Genomic DNA, 22798 nt, shown 5'->3' with positions numbered 1-22798 from the left:
ACTCTCCACTTCAACCCAATAATAAACCCGTCTTTGATTCATGGGACGTTTCCCTCCTAGAGGAGGAAGTGGACTGGGAAGAGTTTTTCTGCTCTGCTCCTCCAAAGACTGTAGATAGTGGTGGCAGGAAAACCCGAACATTCTCCCATACACCTGCCAGTAACACACACACCGTCACTATTTCCACACCCATTATTGAGCCATTGCCCACCAGCATGGGGGCCCAGTCTATGCCCACACCAGTGCCAGCTCCCAGGAGGAGGGCAGCTGCGACCCAGTCTACCTCCACACCCGCTCCTGTTTCTCGGGTGGGGGTGACTGGTGTCCAGCCACCTTCTGTGCCTGTCCCAGCGCCCAGGCTGAGGGCAGCCAGAACCCAGCCTGACCTCCCTGGAGGCTTGGAAGAGCTAACCGGTCCACCTACTACTTCACCCTTTCATCCACCTCCTGATCCAGCTTTTCACGCCCTCGCAGTATCACTGGTTAGACTAGCTGAACTGTCCCCTGCCCAGGCACCAGCCTTACGAGCCCAAGCCGTAATTTTATCTCCGTCACTAGCTCACTCTTTAGCTCAGCCATTAGTCTCACCGGCCTCTGTTTATCCGTCAGTCTCCTTAGTCCAATCAGTTCCCTCACCTGCTGTCCAGTCTCCTGCTGCCCTCCAGTCAGTTCAGCCACCTGTAGCTCAGTCTCCACCTGTCCCCCAGCCACCTGTAGCTCAGTCTCCACCTGTCCCCCAGTCACCTGTAGCCCAGTCTCCACCTGTCCCCCAGTCACCTGTAGTCCAGCCTCCACCTGTCCTCCACTCTTCTGTAGTCCAGTCTGCCGCCCAGTGCCCTGTAGTCCAGTCGCCTCCTGTTCCCCAGTCACCTGTCCACCATCCCGTCCAGTCCCCGGACCTGCAGCCACAGCACCCAGAGCCAGCTGTGAGCCTTCCTGCTTCTCAGCCAGGGGTTTCCGCACCCGCTGGCCCGGCCGCTCCTCAGCCAGGGGTTTCCGCACCCGCTGGCCCGGCCGCTCCTCAGCCAGGGGTTTCCGCACCCGCTGGCCCGGCCGCTCCTCAGCCAGGGGTTTCCGCACCCGCTGGCCCGGCCGCTCCTCAGCCAGGGGTTTCCGCACCCGCTGGCCCGGCCGCTCCTCAGCCAGGGGCCTCCGCGCCTACTGGCCCTGCCTGTCTCCGGCCAGAGGCCTCCGCGCCTGCATCGCCTGGTCAGGCCTCTGCCTCAGCTGCACCCACGCCCGGCCCGGCCTCTGCCTCAGCTGCACCCACGCCCGGCCCGGCCTCTGCCTCAGCTGCACCCACGCCCGGCCCGGCCTCTGCCTCAGCTGCACCCACGCCCGGCCTCAGAGCCTTCGTCCGCTGCGGCCTCAGAGCCTTCGTCCGCTGCGGCCTCAGAGCCTTCGTCCGCTGCGGCCTCAGAGCCTTCGTCCGCTGCGGCCTCAGAGCCTTCGTCCGCTGCGGCCTCAGAGCCTTCGTCCGCTGCGGCCTCAGAGCCTTCGTCCTCAGCGCCTTCGTCCTCAGCGCCTTCAGCCTCAGCGCCTTCGTCCTCAGCGCCTTCGTCCTCAGCGCCTTCAGCCTCAGCGCCTTCAGCCTCAGCGCCTTCAGCCTCAGCGCCTTCAGCCTCAGCGCCTTCAGCCTCAGCGCCTTCAGCCTCAGCGCCTTCAGCCTCAGCGCCTTCAGCCTCAGCGCCTTCAGCCTCAGCGCCTTCAGCCTCAGCGCCTTCAGCCTCGCCTGGCCCAGCCTCCGTGCCTTCAGCCTCGCCTGGCCCAGCCTCGTTTGGGTCTGGAGCTGAACGGCCATTTTCTAGACCGCTGGCTGGGCCACTGGCCGGGCGCCATCGCCGTCGTGGGCGGCCCACAGACCCTCTTCGCCTGAGTGGCCGCCGTCGCCTTCCGCACGGCCGGCCCCCAGACCGCCTTCGCCTGAGTGGCCGCCGTCGCCTTCCGCACGGCCGGCCCCCCGACCGCCTTCGCCTGAGTGGCCGCCGTCGCCTTCCGCACGGCCGGCCCCCCGACCGCCTTCGCCTGAGTGGCCGCCGTCGCCTTCCGCACGGCCGGCCCCCCGAACTGTGCCCACGTCGCCGCCGTTGCTTTCCACGCGGTCGGCCCCCGGACCAGTGCTGTCGCCGTTGCCGTCCGCACGGTCGGCCCCCTGAACTGTCTCGTCTCGGCCACGGGCCGCGTGGACGCCCACCTGAACTGTCTCGTCTCGGCCACGGGCCGCGTGGGCGCCCACCTGAACTGTCTCGTCTCGGCCACGGGCCGCGGGGGCGCCCACCTGAACTGTCTTGGTGTGGACTCCGTCCCTCCGTCCTGGGCCCCCTCCGCCCACCCTGTTCTGGTTTTTTTTTCTTTCTCTTTTGGCCGTCGGGTGCCGGCCTTTGAAGGGGGGGGGTACTGTCAGGGTTCCTGGGTCGTTGACCCAGTGATTTCAGTTTGTTCATGTTCAGTTTGGTTTGCCACATTAATGTTCTCACTTCCTGTCTTTTCCTGTGTCAGCTTGTCTCCCGTGTCATTAGTCAGATTATGTTCAGCCCTGTACTCACCTGTTTCCAATCATTGTCATCATTCAACCTGTGTATTTAAGTTCCTCGGTTTCACCAGTTCTCTGTCGTGTCATTGATGTTGATGTTCATGTGATGTTCTGTTGTCGTTTCCGCCTGCGTTCAGCCAGCCAGCCATTCAGCCTTCCAGTCAGTTGTCCAGCCAGCCAGCCAGTTTCTCCCTTTGTTCTGTTCATCCACTCCTCATAATAAATCTGCACCTACCTGCGAGTCCTGCGTTTGGGTTCCTTCTTCCTCGCCTCCACACGACGCCTGACAAGTCCACAGGAAAAACTAAGACACTTTAAAAACGGTTAAATTCTCAGGCCTCTGGTACAAGATCTGATCCTGAAGACACAAATAGAAGCCCCACACATCGATATGTTTGGTGGAGTAAAGGTGAGGCTTTGAAACCCAAAAGCACCGTACCAGCTGTGAAGCACAGTGTTGGTAACATCATGCTCTGAATCTGTTTTGTACAAAGTGGATGGACCTCCAAATACTTTAGCCTCACCTCAAATGAGCAGGTAGAGGGTGAAACTTGGATACAATGAAGTGAATCCCAAACAAAACTGATTTTCCAGTTGATAAAGCAGGTTGACACTAGCTTCTGAAGTGCTTCTCCCAGAGCCGTCAAATCAGTTGTGAAAATTTGCAGGCTGCACTCAAAGGCTGAATCACTGCCAGGAAGCCAACCAAGTAAAATGAACTCAACCAAATTTTAAGAAGAGTAATCAAATATCCAGAACTACCGCAGAAGCTTATTGATGCCTGCCGAAAACATCTGGTCGAAATGCAACTTGCTAAGAGTCATTTAACCAAATATTAGTGGGGGTGTATCTATATACTTGAGACTGTATGTCTACTTTTAACCCTGTGTGTCTTTTAGAAAATCTGAAATAAATTCAAACTTGTGCAACCAATTCTTGTATTTCAAAGCCATTAAAGATGTAGGCTTCCACTCTGAAAAAAGCTCTTCAAAGAAATAATTTAAAGCCCCAAATTACTATAACGTTCATTGCCATAATGAGTTGATGTAAACTTCTGACCAAAACTGTGGTGAGCACGAGTCACGAGTCATGAGTCAGCAGAGTTAAATAAATATTTCATAATTTAATAATTAGGCCTCTTGACCTAACCAGTGGCATTGGAAAAGCTAAGCAGCAATTGCAATTTATAATGTTTAAAAGACTGTTATTGCGTGTAGCATTGATGATATCGGACAAGAATTTAATTATTTAAATTTGAAACATCTGCCCGATTACTTAAGCTGACTTGGAAATTTGCTGCAGCTTCTTCAGAGATGTGATTAAAGGATCATCAAAATGACCACACACGAGACCCCACAAGGAAAAGCCATCATCAACTGAAATTTGCCTCTGGCTCTGATGTTAACCTCTAGAGCCTTAACTTTGCCCTTTGTGAAATTGATTGGCTTGGGAATAGATTTATACACTGAGGCCATATTCAGACCAAATATTACCCTTTAGATGTATCCAAAACAAATTATATATCATGTTTAACAAATTTCCCTGGGCAGTCTGCCCCACTGATTTCCCTGCTATTTCTCTGCCCCTCCATGCTCCTGTAATCCTCTGTCCCCTGCTCCCGTTTTGTTGGCCATTCATCTAAACCCTTGGCTTGCCGGTCACTGGGTCCGTCTCTCATGTGTCCATGATTGTTTTACAAATGTTTTTTGTATCCTTTTGTAATTTGCTTCCCTTGTGCTCATTATTTCTCACCCATGTCTTTTTACTTGCCCTTGGTTTTTGTCATCACCCTACCTCTTCCACCGTTCCTTAGTCAGACTGTCTGTGTTGCCTTGTGATTGTTGCTGTTTACAATAAAGACGTATCTTTCTAGTAGGTTTTCAATATAGTTGCATGAATTTACTACTATGTAATATGCTATATTAAAACAGTGCTTACTTTAAGCGAATATTTCCTCTAATACCGACAGGGCTTTATTTGAGATAGCTGCTGCACTCAATTTGCATATTCCAGCTTGTACACAACATATTGGCACAGTGAATCTTTAAACAATCATTGCTTGCTCCAGAATGTGCTTTCCAGCAGCAGGAGATTCATTGTAGATTTCATAGTTGCAGGCAAATTAAATAACCGGAACACTGTTTTTACACCTAATCAAGCACTATGTGATAGTACATATAATGGATCATCAGCAGTAACTGCTCCATGGCCACTGAATGCATCCCTTTAGGAAGTGAAAGTAGAAATTGTATTTATTAGTCTACTATTAAAGAAAGGATACAATCTGGAAGCAAGTTGCACATTTTAAAGGGATCTCTCTGTGATTTTATTCTCTAATTAGGCAGCAGTTTGGGGGTGGGATAGGGGCTTTTTTCAGGCTTTTGATTGAACATCACGACCCAGGAACTTCACCGAGCCTGTAATGTTCCCTTCAGCACATGATACGTTAATGCTACAATCAAACCAAATTCGTTTCAGATTTCAGGGACGAGGGAGCGCTAACGTGATCATTTGTTAAACAGAGTTTCGCTCCGTTGCAGGAATGTGCTAGAAGTTTGTTTGTTGCTGCACAGACTGAGAGACTATCCATTTACTGGCACCATCAGCGGCACCTCTCCGTGAAGGCTGGCTGAAATAGCCAAAAGACTTTAATGAAGGCCAGCAGGCTGTTTAAAAGCCTTTTAGCTACTGTTGATCACCCACCCACGCCTGTTGCATTCTCCATTGACCTTAGATGTAAGGACATGTCCAGGTGCATGGCACAGTCTACCTTAAATGCCTTGAGGTGACATCTGAACCTGGTGCATCATAACAGCACAAAACCATTAATATCACTTACTGCTCAGAGGCATGCATCACTTAAAGGTCAGAAGCAGAGGTCTTTCTATCATTCATGTGACACATCTGCTTTCTTTGAAGGTCAGATACCCAGAAAAAAGTGGAGAGGAGGAGGCTGCATTGTCACACTGGAGGAAATAGAAACATTTATAAAGCCAACAAACTTGATTGTGTTGGCGCAGCACAAAAGGCAAAGAGAGATTTTGATATATATGCAAGGTGGTGATCTGTGCTAACAGCGTCAAAGCCAGACACAATCACATGATCCAGCTTTATTATTTGTCACATTTCTGATGCTGTATTTCACAATAATCACTATCCAGGATCGCCTTGTTGATCCCTCAAGTCAGTAGTGCAAAAACGCAAGTTAATTCGGGTCAACTTGAGAGAAGTTAAACACCTCACGCACAGCTCTCTGCCATCTGCAAGCATCCGGCCCAAAGGGACCAGCCAACTGTTCAGATTAATGTGATTTGATGCTTTCCTCCTTGCACGAGTCCCCGGAGAGTGACCATTAGCAGTGTAACCACTTTTCCTTCAGAGCAGGATAATGGGAAGTGAACGATGGTCATCTTTTTTTCTTGATGCTAATAATTGGAGTGGGTTTAATCGGCAGTAAAAGCAGACATATCCGTATTGTTTAAGAGCCATGCGTATATATTTCTATAACAATTTAATGTCTTCCAGTCGAACCGCAAGATTGAGAAATATGACTGAATCACGACCTTCATCTGCATGAGGGGAGGACCACGGATAATCTGAACAGACAGCGCTGCCACAGCTCTTCATTTATACATCCCATCGCCCGGGAACCTTTCTCCTGACATGTCAGAAACCTCAAAATCTCAAATCCCAGGGGACTCCATGAATGGTTGCACAACATCAGGCATGGACCACGTCAACTCCAGAATTTGGGATATTTTGATGAGTGACGATATGAAGGCACGCATCACCAGGAGTGTCCCACTTTTACCAGCCCAACTGGAATACTTTTTTTGTGACCGCCTGGTTAAAGATGTTATTCTTTGGACTTAGCAGTGTTGCAATTACTTGCAAGAGCTCCTTACACATACTTTAAAACTGGGGAAGGAAGTGGACAATGAGAGAGGGAAAAACAAAAATAATGAGCAAAAACAAGGTCACAATGCAACCACCATCGTTTAGAGGATCACTGGAAGAACTTTGTGGCCTTGTTACTTTTTGGAATGCACTCAGAGCATCATTAAATATATCTAAATATGCATTTTAATATCAGTTATGTAACGAAGGCGCTACTCTAAGTTAAAAAAATCAGTAAAAACATGTAATAATCTCACTTAAATGTGGACTTTGAACTACTTTAAATACATTTAAATATGCACTTTAATTCTAATTCTAATTCAAAGTTATTACTTTACAAGATTTCTGAATAACAATAAAAGAAAACTTTTGTGGAAATAGATGGTACTTTTTTGTCATCTCTTCTCATCATTCTGAGACTCTAGTGTTGCTTGGATAGTGGTGCCATCACACATATGAACACTATTACTTTGTGAGTGTTGAGTGGAATATCATATCAGTCCTTTCTCCTTGGGTAAGAGCTTTTAATTTTCCTTTCTTTGATAATTTGGTGCAGAACAATCAATTATTTCATCACTTAACAAAGCAAATTATGCTTTGTCATGAAGATCAAATACACCTGAAAGAAAAAAAAGTCTCGTCTGCTGTCTCTGTGATTTCCTGTTTCTCTCACGCTTGCTTGCCAATGCAACTTGGCGAGCAAGCCTGCAGTTACTGGAACATTTGCATGGAACTATGACATTTAGTAGATGTAGTTTTAACATCAGTTGCAGTGTGCACGGGTTCGTTTTTCCAAATTAGATCTGTGCATATACATACAACACTTCTGCAATATAATATGTCAGATGTAGGAAACATATGTCAAAATATTGTGATAATGGCGGCGTTTCTGGTGCATCAGTTGTAGTAACCCACAAAACCCATGTGTTTCCTCGACAGGTTCACCCTCTCTCCTTCCTCTTCCTTAGTAACCATGGTTACCTTGGGTGTCACATTGTCAACCTATTTTAAGAAACTATCGGCCCCTATATAGAGTACCACACACATACACAAACACACACACACACACACACCTTGTAGGAGGAAACCACCCTATTTGTCATGCTTTTGGTTATGCACTGTGTAACACTAGCTAATCTCTTTATGGTGCATGCAGTGTGAATACATCACCAGGCCGTGTTAAGTTCATTGTACAAGACACTCATTAAGATAATGCAATTTACTACAGCCATTCCTTTCTCCATCAAGACTGAGTGCAGTAACTTTATTTAGTACTTGAGGCTAATCTAAACATATGCACATGTTAGCAGGTATTAGCTCAACTATGTATTTAAACCTAATTTTGCCAGTCAAGTGGGAAAGTGGAAGCTGCTTCATTCTCCCCTTTTACTCTAAGAAAATGTGTTTGAGACCATTAACTGATCAGGAAAGTGTTTACTGAGGTCACAGATTGGACCAGCTGAGAGTATTTTTCCACTTCCACTATAATTGAAACCAGAAGAGCAACCCCCCCTGTCAGTCTTTAGAAAGATTGCAGATTTAAGGCACTTCTGACACTGGCTAGACTTTTCAGACTGGCAAGTGTCATCCATCTTTCATATCCCAGGTATTGAAATATCTCAACAAGTATAGCAATAGATCTTCATGAAAATGAAAGCAGACATTCACTGTACTGAAACGACACAGTAGCCTCACATCTAATAGGTCAAAGTTACTACCCAGAGTGACAATAATATCATGAAATCCAGTAAAAAGTTGCTTTTTTAAAATCCTGGATGAATTTAACAAATGCGTTTGCAGGCTTTCTTGCCTTGGCAACTATTAGTTTTAACATGATTGGATTTGTCACAGGCAATTTCTCTGTTAAGACTTGCACTAACTTTAAGTAACTGTCTGAGGTTCAGCTAAATGCATGCACAATGGAGCCGTGGACATACTTTAAGGTCTGTGCTAATTAACACTGGCATGCTGTAAAATGAGATGGTCAACAAGGGAAGCATTACCTCAGCTAAAATTCAACATGTGAGCCTCATCACTGTGATCATGTTAGATTCTCAGTGTGTATCATTTAAACTTATTGGCCGTTGTGTCAGGTGATTTCAAGCAAAACGCTATCAAATGGGCATAAACCAGAAGCAGTGATTTCAATTAGAAATACATCACTGATTCAGCACAAAAATCACAAATCTAACTAAGATAACTTTTTATATCCTGCACCTCAGCAGCAAATTGCTTCTATTCAGTTGAAAATGTCCTTGAAAATGAAGGGAGAGTCCCTGGGTTTTCCAGCTATCAGTAAACATCAGTATCCAGCAGCTCCCTGTGTGTGTTATTCGCTTGCAAAGCCAAAATCTACATGAGACTTTCTTCCTGACAGTTTGCAGTGCCACAATGAAACACCATGTACACCTTTGGCTCAATGTCATGTGAAAAAATAGGTCATTATGAAATGAATGAGAGATTAAAGAGGACCTGATTAAATCTCCATCAAAGCCATCACTCAGCATAATGAGCACTTCAATAAAATATGGATATGCCAATAAAATATGTATACTTCCAGAAGTTCCTAGTGTTTAACTGACTTAACTTTAGTGTCCAGCATCTCTGGAGTCACAAGTTCATTTTCCATTACCCTTAATAAATCTGTAAGTGGGTGCACGGGCCAGACTTCTGGGCATATATTTATTCACAAACGTGGATCTTCAGCTCAGAATTTGGACCAAACGGGAGAAGAAAAAAACAACACCTCCTCTGTGGTTTAGCATGCTCTGATTGCTCCAATGGTGGTTGTGAGGTTCTCATTACATCCTGCAGATCGCCTCCATTCCTCTCTTGATGTCGAGAATAAACAACACAGACACTGGATGTGGCAACTCTGGCCTTGAATGCAGGAAAAAAAATGCATTTCAATGAATTATGCACAGCTAGACATCTATTTTTCAGCCTAACAAGGAAACGCAATGTCAATTATGGTGCAGACATGTTGTCACATATCATCCACAGTCACATCAGCTCGTGCAGAAGCTTTCGGTAATTGTTCTCCCAATGACATTCTATCTTATGTGAGAAAAAATTCTTCACAAACTGTGTCAGGGTCGTGTTGAACGTATTGCCAACATACATCGTATTAGCTTAATTATTGCTGTCCTAATTACAGCATCCTGCATGTGCAATAAGATCATGACCTCACTGAAAAGACAAATACCAGCTGGATCCCTTTACATTGCTTTTCAGGGCTCTGTTGCTGCAGACAGCTGTTGCGAGGTAGATGACCAAAATGATGTAGTAGAGGAGACCGGTCATTTAATGAGCCTTGGACCAGAGTGCTCCGATGGATGAGCTGTTACAGAAAGCACTTCCTTCATCTTAGATCCTGATGATCAGTCTTCTCCCAGGGGTTACACGCATGTGCACTGATTCTCTTAAAAGGCTGTCCAAGTCAACGCACATCCTGTGGCGCGGCGCTCAGATGTCATTGACACAGAAAACGATCGTGTGGCAGAGCATCGTGGATTTCTGGCAGGGTGTTAAGCCATATTCGTCCTGTGGAAACAAGACTCACGTCTCCTGCGGGTGCATTAGAGGCTTTTGAAAATGAAAGGCTGGCTAGCGCTCACAAACAAGTAGTCCTATCCTGATCTTTTGACACCCACAGGAATCCCTGGGTTATATTGTTTATTTGTCACAACACCAGCCAAAGTGACAGCGCGCGCTGAAAATAGCTTTTTAAATAAGGGCAGCCACAGCAGTCTGGCAGGGCTCAGATAATAAACCCTCCTGAAATTACAGCTCAGAGAAGAACATTAAAGAGGAACATTAGGGAGTGTGTGGCTATTGATCCAAATCAGTGGAGGAGTTTTACGGTGCATGCATAATATAAGCTTCATGAAATGAAATAATTAGTTTTACAGTTTTTGTTCCGGCAGAATATGGCTTTCAGCTACATTAGATTGCAGAACGTGATGAAATCTATGACAACCTTTACATCAGCATTTTAGTTTGAGTGTTTGCTGCACACCAAAAGATTTCATATATATGACAGAAGCTGTAATACAAAGTTTATCTGGGACACTGAATCTACCCAAGCATTCGATTTTCTTAAATACAGTCCTGATCAAATGAAAGCACTGTAATAGAGCCGAGGAGATCAGCTAGTTAAGATAAAGTAGAAATGAGTCCTTCTTAAACTTCATTAGTAATATCTATGTATGTGCTACAAGATCTTTTTGCATTTTAATCTGTGCAACTTTGGTTTTGTGTTAAAGATGAGTCACTTAACACCAAATCATCAACTACTGATCACCTAGATCTATGCAGTTTGTCTGTTTCATAACTTTTCTTTTCTTTCAGATGAAAATGCATTGAGTCCACTCTTTAAGAGTGCTGAGGGTGGGGCCTTAGCAATTAGATTAAAATGCCAAAACACTCCGAGGAGCTGAGGAAAACTGCACAATCCAGTATTATTTTCTTTTGGGCTCGTCACTGAAAGTAACTCCTTTTGCATTTCACACATTCATTTCATCATTTCATCAATAGACTTCAGTGATGTGCCCTCCAGCAGGTTCTTCAGTCAGGGATTTTGAGGTGAGGTTGCAGTGACAGGTGCAAACACCAGGTAACTGACATGATGCAATGAGACAGGGCAATGAGTCACTACCGCCCTCAGCGAGCTCCCTTGCCTTAACCTGCAGCCGCTCCTGAACGATTACCTATTTATAACCCTTCCGCATGAGTCCCACAACCCCTGACAGATGGTGGAGTCTGCTTTCGTCTGAGCTCTCTTTTGCACAGAAGCATATTGAAGTTGTAATGCTAATTCATGAGCTGTTTAATAAACGCTTTAGTGTATGATCTTAAAAAGTGGAAAGCTGTAACATATGCTGGGTGGTCCCATGACAAATGAGGGACAGCAGCTCTGACAGAGGCAGGCATGCATAATTGGTAATTCTCCTTTTTAGACTGATGGGATAGAGTAACAGTGAGTAAAACCACATCTCTGCAAGTCATACAGCGCACTGTCATGCCTGGCTGACTCATCACCTGGAATACCTGCAAATACACTCAGAAGGATTAACAGTGTGTAGTTCATTAGGAGAGATCCAAATAAAAAATCATCTGAGGTATCGGTTCTTGGAAACCCTTAAATCCCTGTAAAGAAGCAGTGTCAGTACTTAATAGCATTTTTTTTGTGAATCCAAGCGAACAATGAACAAAGCTGTGATTTTTGATTTTCTATTTTGTTGTCTTTTCCTTCACAGCTCGGACTTCTGGCACAGCATCACTGCATTAGAGCAAATCCATCATATTAATGATCCTGAGGCCACTTCATTATTCACAGAGAAGCAGCTCTGCTGTCCAAATAAATTATCATTGGTGTTCCATTAATGGAAGTTTTCAAATCTAGGCACAGTGATGCCATTAATCTGCACAGTGCGTCTCTCTCTCTAGAGGACAGTTGGCTACTGTACCGGTGCCAGCGATCTGTGAAGATGAGAAACTCCCCACTGTCCTCATTCAGGTTCCGTCTGCTGGATGAAGTCCAATTATAAGTGACGTTAACTGCTGCGACTCCAGACTGGATCTCTCCCAAGTTGCACACTTTGCATTTGTTATGCGCCACTAAAGGGAAGCGTGCTCGCAGGTGAAGGGTAGAGCCACAAAGTGGTGATTCTGTCTCAAATTGTGGATGACAAACTCCGACCTTTCCCCTCCTGATGGAGCGCTTTCAGCTAATTCGACACATATTGCATTTGTGTGTTAGATAATTGCAAAAGCCAAAAGCCTCTGCGGGTCTCTTGGGATTTCCAGCGCATCCACTCCCACTGCGCCGGCACGCAGACGCGGGCCAGCTTCCAGACACACACTGTTAATATTCTGATTGAACATTTGTGGAGGGACCTTGAGAAGTCACATACTCCGCAACTTTCTAACGCTTTAATGAAATTGCTTCTCATAATGTTGGCATTCACTGACTATTATGTTTTTCATTATGACAACCTTCCGTGGGAGTCAAGCTCATTTTCATTTTCTCTGGATGTAAGAGGGCAGTAAATCCATTTCCTTTAATGCTCTGCACCATGTGGATTTATTATCAAACCCAACAAATACTAAAGTAAATTTCTATAATATGGCTCGCTGAAATTAATTTGCCTGATAGGTCACTTTATGGTAAATAAATGGACCTTTTATTTAACAAAAAAAAGGGGAGAGGGGGGCTTGTGTTGTGTCTTAATGCTATCTGCTTCTTTAAAAGAAAACATCTCTATCTGAGGCCTTCATAGATTAATGTACTCTTTTTTTCTGACCATGACAGGACACAACTCTGTTATGTGCTTCCTGGCCAGCTCATTCCACCCTGAATATGGTGTGAGTATGAGGCAGTATTTACCTGCAGCTTTACTCGCTTCTGTGAGTTCACAAGTCTGAGGCTTGCATTATGCCTCCGGGGCTGGAAGGAGCTCCAATCTGTGTTCCTGCCAAAACCTTCACCATATGCAGAGCCTCCTCCTGCTCCTGCACCTGAATCTGGCACTGCAGGAAGTGAAGTCCTGCTGTTTTCCTCGAACTGACTTCTCTGTGCATGATGACTTTCTCACGCAGCACCTAATGTCTACAATAAAGACCGGGAGCAGAAAAATGGGCGGTAAAATAACCACAAATATGAACTAGTTCACACTTGTAATGAAGAGAAGTAGGACTGTTGGTCTGAAACAGTGCAGTAAATACACAAACATGTCTAAATTAAGCAATCTGTCAAGTACTAACAGTCAGTATGGTTTATTTTTGCCTCTTACTAATCCCATGGGCTGTTTCTGTGGTCAGAGGTGCTCTGCTGGCATAGACCTTGCAAAAGTGCTTAATCAAACATGAAATAACACACAGAATGGTCACGTGGGAAAAGCCGCTTAAATCCTCAACCCCCCCACCCCCTTTCTTCGCAGAAGCCAGCTAGGCCAGATCAAATTAAGTGGTTTGATACTTTCTCTGCCAATCGGATTAAGCTGATTAATTCTCAAAAGTGTTTAAATGATTAAAGCTGGTTAATGGGCCTTAGGAAAGTTCACGGTGTCAGAGTCGGCTCCGATATCAAACACAGGTGAAGGAGAATCAATACAAAAAGGTAAATGTGAAAACCTATAATCGCTTTTACCTTTGCTCCCCCCCCCCTCTCTTTTTTTTTTGCCAATTAACAGCACACACATATCTGCATATTCAGCTCTAATTATCTTTTATGTTTCTTGAAATTTGATGACTCTAAAGGTGGTGGTGGGGGGGGGGGGGGGGGGGGTGCTTGACAAATAGCGCATCTGCCATGTAGTGACACAGTGCCTAAATATAGAGCGGAAAATGGAGCAGAAGAAAGGGACACAGAGAAAACCATAAATATTCACAGTCCATCTAAAGAAGACTGGCAAAAGCGCCCTCTAAAGAGAAATCTTGTCTTGTCCTAAACCATGCTTAATGTGCCCCCATTGAGCTTGACTGGTTTTCCTCAAGATTTCATATTTTACATGTTTCCTCTCTTGATTTTTTTTTCTTTCGGGAGGGGTGGGTCATTTTGAATCAGATCCTCATTAGACAATGTTCCTTTTTCCTGCAGTGAATGAAAGTGAAGGGAGAGAATGAGAAGGAGAGAGACAGAGAACAAGAAATAAAGAAAGAAGGAGGAGAAGGAGGAAGGAAACTGTTACAGGTACCGCCTCGCCCCTTCACCCCCTCTTCTAATATACTCGTCTCCTGAGGGAGTGGTATCCATCACAGAGACGGCTGGGCTGTTATGCCATGTCGCCTCGTGCATGTGAACACAAGGTGACTCTAAAAGAGAAGCAGCTCATGTGAGCCCAGTCTTATGAATGCAGCCCCATGTTTCCCCCATAAAGTGTCCATCAGCGCCTTAATGCATCTCCCAGTGAAAGTGACAGAGCCTGGGCTCGCACATTATTAACTCCAGACATTTTTATGAGCCTGTGGAACAGAGTGCTCCTTCTGAATAAGATATGTGTCCGGTGTTCAATGGCACTATATCAGTCTTTTACTTTTTGCCACAGCATGATGTCCCCTGATAGACAGATTTAAGTGTGTTTTTCATGCCCCTAAACTACAGACTGAGTCCCTGTAAATGCTATAGCTCCTCTGATCAGTATAATTATTATATTATTCTAGAGTATGATCTGATTCCCATTTTTCCTGTATGTAATCAAGAGCAGCTCCTGGGAGTGGGGTGAAAGGCACATCCAAATTGGCAGTCTCATGATAAATGCATGGGATTTGTCTAAAATATTAATCAAATCTAAATGTGCAATGAATTTGATAGTGGCTTACTCCTGGGCTATATTTGGAACCAGTTCAGAGCCGTGCTGGGACAGGAGACAATAAAATTAAATTGGCAAATCTTCTCGAAACTAGTGATACAGCTGGACTCATGCGAAGAATGGGAAACCCTAAAAATTAATGTAGCAGAAGGAAAGCTTTACAAAAATGTTTCCGTGTTGTGTTTTTATCTTTAGTGGGCGCTCTCAGCGAGAATAACACCTAATCGTTTCACTGTGAAGGTGCGAAAGTTAGAAGCAGGGCGATCATTTCACGATACAAATCAGATGCGTTTGCAAAGTGGGAATGGTGGCTCACGTGATCACACATTTCAGAGGCTATATTAAGAACCTGATTCGAAAAGGACTCTTATGCAACAATGCAAAATAGAACCGCTGGGAGGAGGCGTAGAAGAAAGAAAAAAGAAGAAAACCGGCCGACACTTTAGATGCTGAATAGAGTTAGACGACCAAGCAAGAGGGAAGTTTAGAAATGTCAAATCCTTAGTCGGTAATAGAGTTCACGCAGCCAATCACTTGGCTGGAGTCAGCTCAGCCTCCGTTGGAGTTGTTTGGAGCCCGAGCCTCGGTGAGATACTGTGCGTAAAATCTGCCTTAAACGCAGCAGCGGCACTGTCACAGCATCCAGAGTCCATTCTCTCACACACGGACTTACTTCCGTTTGAAGGGGAGCTGTTGTTGTTGCTACGATGGCAGTTTTGCGAAAACTGTTAATGTGAAGTGGGAAGGTGGGTCCACTGCTCCGTCTACCTCGACTCAGTTGCGTCGAGGAATGATGCTGAGCAAACCTGCCGGAGGATTTTCAACTACAGGTAAGATGACCGTCGATGTTTAGCTGCTGGTTGCCACAATATGTTCTTAGGCTGCTGTTCTAGGATAGATGTATATCTGAGAGTAGTAGAGTGGGAACAAATAGGAAATTCCCTCCATTGTACGTTGAAAATTAAGTTTTCCAATTTTACGTGAAGCGGACGCACCACAATAGGGGAAATATATTGTGCCTTTGTTTGTGTTTGTGGCTAAGAAAGTGTCATGTATGAATAACCCATAGCAGATTAAACAAAGACAAGGTAGATAGACAGAGGGACAGAGGTGGTCATTAATAATCGCGGAGTCCAAGACTCTCATGTGCTAAGTGCACTCATTCCAGAGTCTGATGAATTATTTGTGGATGTGAGATGTGATTTTTGTTGTCTAATGTAGTGTGTAATGGAATTCCTTGTTATCTGAAGAGCGGCTCAGGCACAGGAGCATATGAGGATGGACACAGTGTTGAAGATACTGAGCTGAGTGTTGTGCGCGTGTACATATGTGTGAGTGTGTGGGCTCACATTCAGCCACTGGCCCACATTATTCATGCTTCCCCACTGCAAATAACTGTGAAAGCTACTGTGGATGCATGAGCTTTTTATTTTTTTAATCATAGGAGGTCAAAGGCTCCAAAGTTCTCCTGTAAATCTGCATGTGTTTAAGGACCGCTGTCTCTGACGGCCAGGAAGTCACTGCATATGGAGGAAATAATGCATCTCTTACAACACCCTCTGCCTGTTTTATTGTTTACTGTTTGTGGAGACTGTCAGAGGCAGCCAGAGAAGTCTAAAGGGTGTAGTTTATGCCACACTGTATACTATTATTTTCAATATAGATAGATAGATAGATAGATAGATAGATATTTTGCCAAACTCATGTATTTCTGTATGCCATTATGCTCCACTCAGTCACCTTCCAGACCTCAAAAATCAAAATCTCTGGGCAAAATCACAATCGCATCCAAATGTGCTTGTGCATTTCCATCCCTGCAGCTTGTTTCTCAGTTTTCAGACTTTCAACTAAACAAACACATGACATAACTCAAATTCAAAATTCAAATTCAAATTTTATTTGTCACGTACACAGTCATACACAGTACGATATGTAGTGAAATGCTTGGACAACTGCTCGTGACCTAAAGAGAACAAAAAAGGAAAAGGCTATGAATAAGATAGGAAATAAATATGAAAAATTAAAAAGGGTAAATTTAACTAGGAAGGAATAAAATATAAATTAAGGTTAAAAATGAAATAACTGTACAACACAAATTAGAATGAAGGGTAAATTTAACTGGGAAGAATAAGATAAAATATATAAATTAAAGTTGAAAATAAAATAACTGTACAACAAAATACACAATATAGAACTATATAAGAATGTATGAAGAAATCTAAATCTAAATAAATATATACACAATAACAGCAGCTGTACAAGTACAGATACAAATACAAATACAACTGTATTTGTACAAATACAACTCGGACTTATTTTCATAACATAATGCAGCCCCTTTATCTCATTTCGCCATTAGTCACGGGATGAAAAAAATGAATTTGATGGACGAGGTCCACAGGGACTGACCGTTTTGCAAAACAAAGTAGTGTATTTGCTTAACCCCAAATCTGGACACGCTCATATCACAGAGCCTCTCATTGGTGGACTGGTTGCCTTAGTGACTGCCTTTCCTGACAGCGTTCTTGTTTTTGTTGTTGTGTTTTTTTAATTGCTATTATTTTACATAAAGCAGTCATTTATTATTATTATTTTTTTATCTTCTACTCATTAGTCCCACTCTTCAGCTGCATTTGAACATCCAGGCGGAGTCGAGGAGGCCACTTCAGACTTGTCAAATTAGTATGCACCGCGAAATACAGCACCAACTATCATCCTTTCTCCGCGTATTCATTATAGGAAGCTGTGACACGTGGAAGATATTTTTTCACTAAATGTTTATATAAAACTGGAGGAGGGGGGGGGGGGGGGGGGTGTGTGAGATGCAACAGTTGAACATACACCAGATGGTGATTTTTATGGCTCAGACTGGTGAGAGCTTAGGAGAGGGATCCTGATTGTCAAACAAGATGAAATATTTCCTGCATTAGAAATCTGTTCTAGAGGGCACATTTTCATGCTTAGATCAAACTGGAGACCTATACCACACCTAGATTAACTCTATATTCCCTAGAATGTGCTGTGATTAGACTTGACTTCTTTCTTTATGTTTCAGGTTTTATTAACTAGATGACTTTTTTTTCAGCTGCCAGACTGCCCGATATTCTCTGGACTCCATCCTTTGATCCACAAGACGTTTGAACCAGCCCTCATGGAGAGCCTCAGCGAGCTCCAGAACCCCCTGCTGGACAAAACCAGCAGTCATGCAGTTCCTAACGACTACCAGGGCTACCAGTGTGACTACCCGAGCCAGCCTTATCAGGACAGCCTAATTGGCTACTACTGCACTGGGGCCAATGGCAAACATAAGGCTCAGCAATTCTTGGATGCCACCTCTCTCCATTTGGCAGTGGAGGCCTTCTACAGGCCCAGCTTCATCCTGTGCAAGGACGACATCAGCCTTCATAGCAAGGACTCGAAAAGCGAGAGCTTTGAAACCACTTTCACAGAGAGTAAGGCGTCAGATGGCGTTTCCACGGAAAACACAGTGGATAGCGCGCAAGAGGAGAAGGATGCCAAGATACAGACGGTATCCTATGAGGTGGAGGAGGAGCAGCAAGGTCCTGAGTATGAGGTCAGAGGTCACATGAAAGGAAAACATGAATATGTCGTCTGCATAAATGGCAGGGCACCATGCTTTATAGGCATGTTATCCATAGCTCCAAGCATCTGATGCAACATGAGGAAGTCTGTGTTATTAAGTTATTAGAGAAATAATAAACTTATAATTCTTCATTTTTTATACAAGGCATACAGGAATGATTACTGTAGCCATACATGCATAAGCAGCAGACCGAAGCAAGAACCGTTTGGCAGTGTTGACAGAGTAATTGAATATTGAGTCACTATATGAAATTAAATGCGTTTCAACACTTGCTTGTAACTGTCAGGGCCAGCTTTCAGCAGAAAATGAGTCACGGTGCTGTAGTGATGCTTATTATTTCATTTGCTGTTCTATTAGATTGTCGGCGTGATTCACGCGCATTTCTCACTCTTTTCTGCAAATGGTCAATCTGCTTGTGACTCTTTGAAATGCGGTGCGGGGTAATTGTTCGCTTTTGTCTTATAATTACATTCCAAGAAAATGACACATCTGATTTTTATCTATTTCGCAATTTTTCCCCTCTTTTTTGGGGTTAATATAGTCACAAAAAAGATAACATGACAGCAAAAAAGAGCAAAGTCTTTTCAGAAGTGGTGAAAATCTAATTTCACCCAGGGAGGCTTGTGAAGTACTCAGGGCTCTGAGCTGGCAGAGGAAGAAGTATAGCACCCTTACCGAGCTGATGATCACGCCAGCTCCTGTCACTCGGAGGCCTGGCAGATAGATTGAGACATAGCAGCAACTGCCATTAATGCCGTAAGTAATGTCGTGCTTTAACGGTGTTAAGCGAGGCTGTGCTGATTCATGGCCGTCAGAGCAGGTGAGCCCGGAGCCAAAGTTATTCCATGTCAATTCAAAAGCGCAAATGAATGTGATTAACAGTGCTCTGATAAAAAGCTGGCTTTCCAAATGGAATATGAGACCTTTTGCACCTACATTTCTTTACTTTCTCCTCCTGCCTTTGTGTTTGTGCGTGCATCCGTGTGCCGCAGCGCTAATATTCGAGTCATGCCGACTCAGAGAAACTGTGATTAAGAGGATTTTTACAGCTATGGGAATATAAATAAGAGAAACAGAGCAGCAGCTGGGGAAGGTCCATATAGTTCCAAAATTACCCATATATTGTCTGTGGCAGCTGTGTTTACACATTTTCCCTTCACAGTTGCATGTTGCTGCAGGCCTTGTGTACAATCAGCAACAGAGAGGGGGGGGAAAACGTAGACCAAGTCTCTGGCAGGTGATGTTTGACATTTGGGTGATACAGACAAAATAAATTGCAGGTAACAAAGTAACAAGACCCTGTGCATGATGCCACTGTGATTGCCCCTGCTAACTAGGTGCACAGATACGTGCATATGTGTGTGTGTGTGCGCGCCCCGGGGTGAGTCGTCTGTCCCCTTCAGACATTAACAAGGACTAGGAGAGAGCTGTGACAGGGCTGTTAAAGGCACTGAGCCTCGGCGGACCCCCATCCGTTATACTGGCAGACCAGACTGGGAGCGTGTTCCCAGCCGACCGGACTCTGTGTCAGGCAAGCTGTCAGTAAGACTGAATGCAGCAGTCACTCAGAACTGTTATCAGTTCTTGCTACGGAGATAAAAGGAGATTACTGCTGTTTGTACTCACCAGTTTATTCATGTGATGTCAGATTATGCAGTTACTACCAGCTGCTGTTTTGATAGATCGTACCCGTCTGTCTAGGTGGACAGTGTTCATAAAGCAGATAAGAGAGAGCTTCGTAATCTCTTTCTTGGCAAAGGTATTTGTTTGTAAACTCTTTGGACCCCCCGCTGACCTCTAAATAAGGTTTCTGAGCGGAAATCCTCTGAATATAGCTCAAAGTTATTACATTGCATCCAGTGTTTTGGTTAATTCGGATGCGATCAGACGCTAGAAAATAGTTTAGAATATTCTGTGAAATGTGGCTATTTACAAGTATGGTTCCTTTTTCTCTTGCTTGCCTCACTGCCTGTTCCTTAATTACCTCTAAAATGGTCGGTTCAGTTCCCGCCTTACACATCGATTTCTGTTTTTGCACTTTTCTTTTTCCCTGCTTTGATTGATCCGAAGGCAGGAAGACTAACAAATGAAACCTTGCTCCTGTGGGGGCTGTTTATTTAGACAAACATCCTCTCCATGTCTGGGACAGCTAAGAGAAGTAAGGCCACCTTCTCTTAAAGGTCACCTGTGTAGTAGTCACATTGCCATCGTTGCTGCAGGCTCGGTGTGCCCATGTGGCCTAAGTGGCATTCAGATCTATCACTCATTAGCTCCCGTGGCCCTGACTTTCAAGGTACGATGCGTTCAACAGGCTCCTGTTGTACACCTCATAAGATGCCTGGTGCATTAAGGAAAGATGGTGGAGGTCTCTCAGAGTGTAAAAGCAATTTAGCACATAAATGACGCTCTGTCCTGTCACCTTGCAATGATGGAACAATCCGTTAATCCTGTGTTATCTGTCAGACCGCTCATGTGTGTTGACAGAGGCACCAAATCCTCTCTGGCTGACTGAGCACATCCTGTCCTGGGCGGTTGTAGAAAAGGTTAGATACAGTAGAGAGGGAGCATGAGATGTCAAGCTACGACACCATAAAGCTGTCCAAAGTACACCTGGCTTTTTATACGTCAGCCATACTCTGTTATTATGTTTATATATAAGGTTCCACATCCGTTCTTTTTCTGACTTTTAATTTTTCTGTATAAAATCAACGTCTTCCAGAGTGACAGCTCCAGTGACAGTGAGAGTGAGGACAACTTCATTGTGCTGCCCCCTCGGGACTACTTGGGCCTCGCCATCTTCTCCATGCTCTGCTGCTTCTGGCCCTTGGGCATCGTTGCCTTTTACTACTCTCACAAGGTAAAGGCCCAGAGATCTCAAGGATGTCATCAACTCTTATTACACTGCATTCTATTTCAACTTTGTTTTATTAATTTCAACAATGACATACAAAGTTAGCAACAGCTAAGTCCATCTTGATTTCAGAACAGTGGTATGTCCATTATACCCTCCAACCCCCCAACCCAAATTCTCCCCCTACCAGGTCTACAATAGACAAAACACTGCAGAAAACCAGTTTCTGCCCACACACACACACACACACACACACACACACACACACACACACACACACACACACACACACACACACACAAAAACCCAAAAAATAAATTTAGAAAAAAAACACAAAAAAAAACCAACATTACACTGCATTCTATTTAAGGTCAGTGAGCACAAGCGTTCAGACAAGTGCAGCCGCAGCCCATTTTCCACCCTGTGACCCTCCTTGCAGTTGTTTCAGATGATTGGCTATGTAAATTAAACAGATTCGGCCCACTTGTCAGTCACCTGTGTTCACTTTGGGAAACCATTAACTCTAAGGTTTTGGTTCACAGTGCGCTCCTGTGTGAGCGACCGACTGCCATTATATTGTTTTTTAACTTGTTTTGCTCATAGCTGAGAACTCATTTGCAATTATAGCAGCACCTTTGGTTGGTCTTATGGTTAGCATCCTGCTGGTCTAAAAAACCATTAGCTTCAAGCCTTCTCACCTCAAACGCAGCACAGTGTTTCTCTGTAGTTTTGAAACACAATAATTGCAGAGACAATTATAGCAGAACAGAAAATAATGTGTCAAAAGAATAAATAAAGGCCAGCCTCATTTTTGATAGGAAACCAAAACACCCAAACAACACATTTGTCACTGTCAGAGGGATAATGACCTAATTGCCATGGTAACTAATGGCTCCCTGAGAGCATTTCTTGTTTTCTCTCTTTTAACTGTGGCTTTACACCTACTCAGACACTCGGTGCTGATGAGTAACACACCAGCTCATTTCACTCTCTGCTTTGTTTTGTCAGACTGGCAAGGCCGTTGCAAAGGGAGACTTCTCCAGAGCAGGGATGAGCTCCAGAAGAGCCCTATTCCTGGCTGCACTTTCCATTACCATTGGAACAGGGATGTATGTGGGGGTGGTTGTGGCCCTCATAGCCTACCTGTCCAAGCCTGGACATGTATAGCACTAGGACCACATGCTTGGAGGGTGGAGACGGTAGACATAAAGATGAAAGGAAGGGAAAGGGTGGACAGATATTTGCCTCTCCTGAAGGTGTGCGTCATTGTCGAAGCTGGCTCTCTGCAAAAGCAGAAGCTATATGAAGAGAAAGAACAGAAGGAGAGCAAGAGAAGAAAATATGTGTGGATGGAGTATTACTTGGACAGCATATTGATCTGGATTGAATCTTTATTTTTGGAATGCAACACTCCCGATCCCTCTATAAAAACACAAAAAGACAGTGCTGAGAAAGATGACTACTCTTCCACAAAGACTGTGCTACACTTATCTAAGAAAAAAATGAACTCATAGAGTATGACACTACCTACCTTTTATCACATTAATCATTTACAGCATTTTTATTTGACCTTTACATTCAGTGTACTATCTGTCCTTACT

The 22798-nt window shown here is 44.4% G+C and overlaps 1 protein-coding gene across 1 annotated transcript; it reads left to right on the top strand.

The window, feature by feature from the left end:
• The first annotated feature begins 17893 nt into the window (after positions 1-17893).
• LOC146612585 (synapse differentiation-inducing gene protein 1-like) lies at positions 17894-22364 on the top strand. Its single transcript, XM_085343275.1, has 3 exons — positions 17894-18316; positions 21066-21203; positions 22206-22364. The coding sequence occupies exons 1-3, from the start codon at positions 17894-17896 to the stop codon at positions 22362-22364; spliced, it is 720 nt and encodes a 239-aa protein (XP_085199401.1).
• Positions 22365-22798: the final 434 nt, after the last annotated feature.

The sequence above is a fragment of the Diplotaxodon limnothrissa genome, linkage group LG19 (genome assembly GCF_057381915.1).
Source record: "Diplotaxodon limnothrissa isolate DT_005_m linkage group LG19, D_limnothrissa_male_GT1.1, whole genome shotgun sequence".
Taxonomy (NCBI): domain Eukaryota; kingdom Metazoa; phylum Chordata; class Actinopteri; order Cichliformes; family Cichlidae; genus Diplotaxodon; species Diplotaxodon limnothrissa.
The sequence above is the reverse complement of the archived record's forward strand: the minus strand, read 5'-3'. Positions and strand labels throughout refer to the sequence as shown.

What these genes read in the sequence shown, in the direction of transcription:
- LOC146612585 (XM_085343275.1), top strand. Translation starts at nt 17,894, where the DNA reads ATGGAGAGCCTCAGCGAGCTCCAGAACCCCCTGCTGGACAAAACCAGC. An exon ending in AGCAAGGTCCTGAGTATGAG is followed by an intron (nt 18,317 to 21,065) that starts GTCAGAGGTCAC and finishes AACGTCTTCCAG; the next exon opens with AGTGACAGCTCCAGTGACAG. An exon ending in CCTTTTACTACTCTCACAAG is followed by an intron (nt 21,204 to 22,205) that starts GTAAAGGCCCAG and finishes TTGTTTTGTCAG; the next exon opens with ACTGGCAAGGCCGTTGCAAA.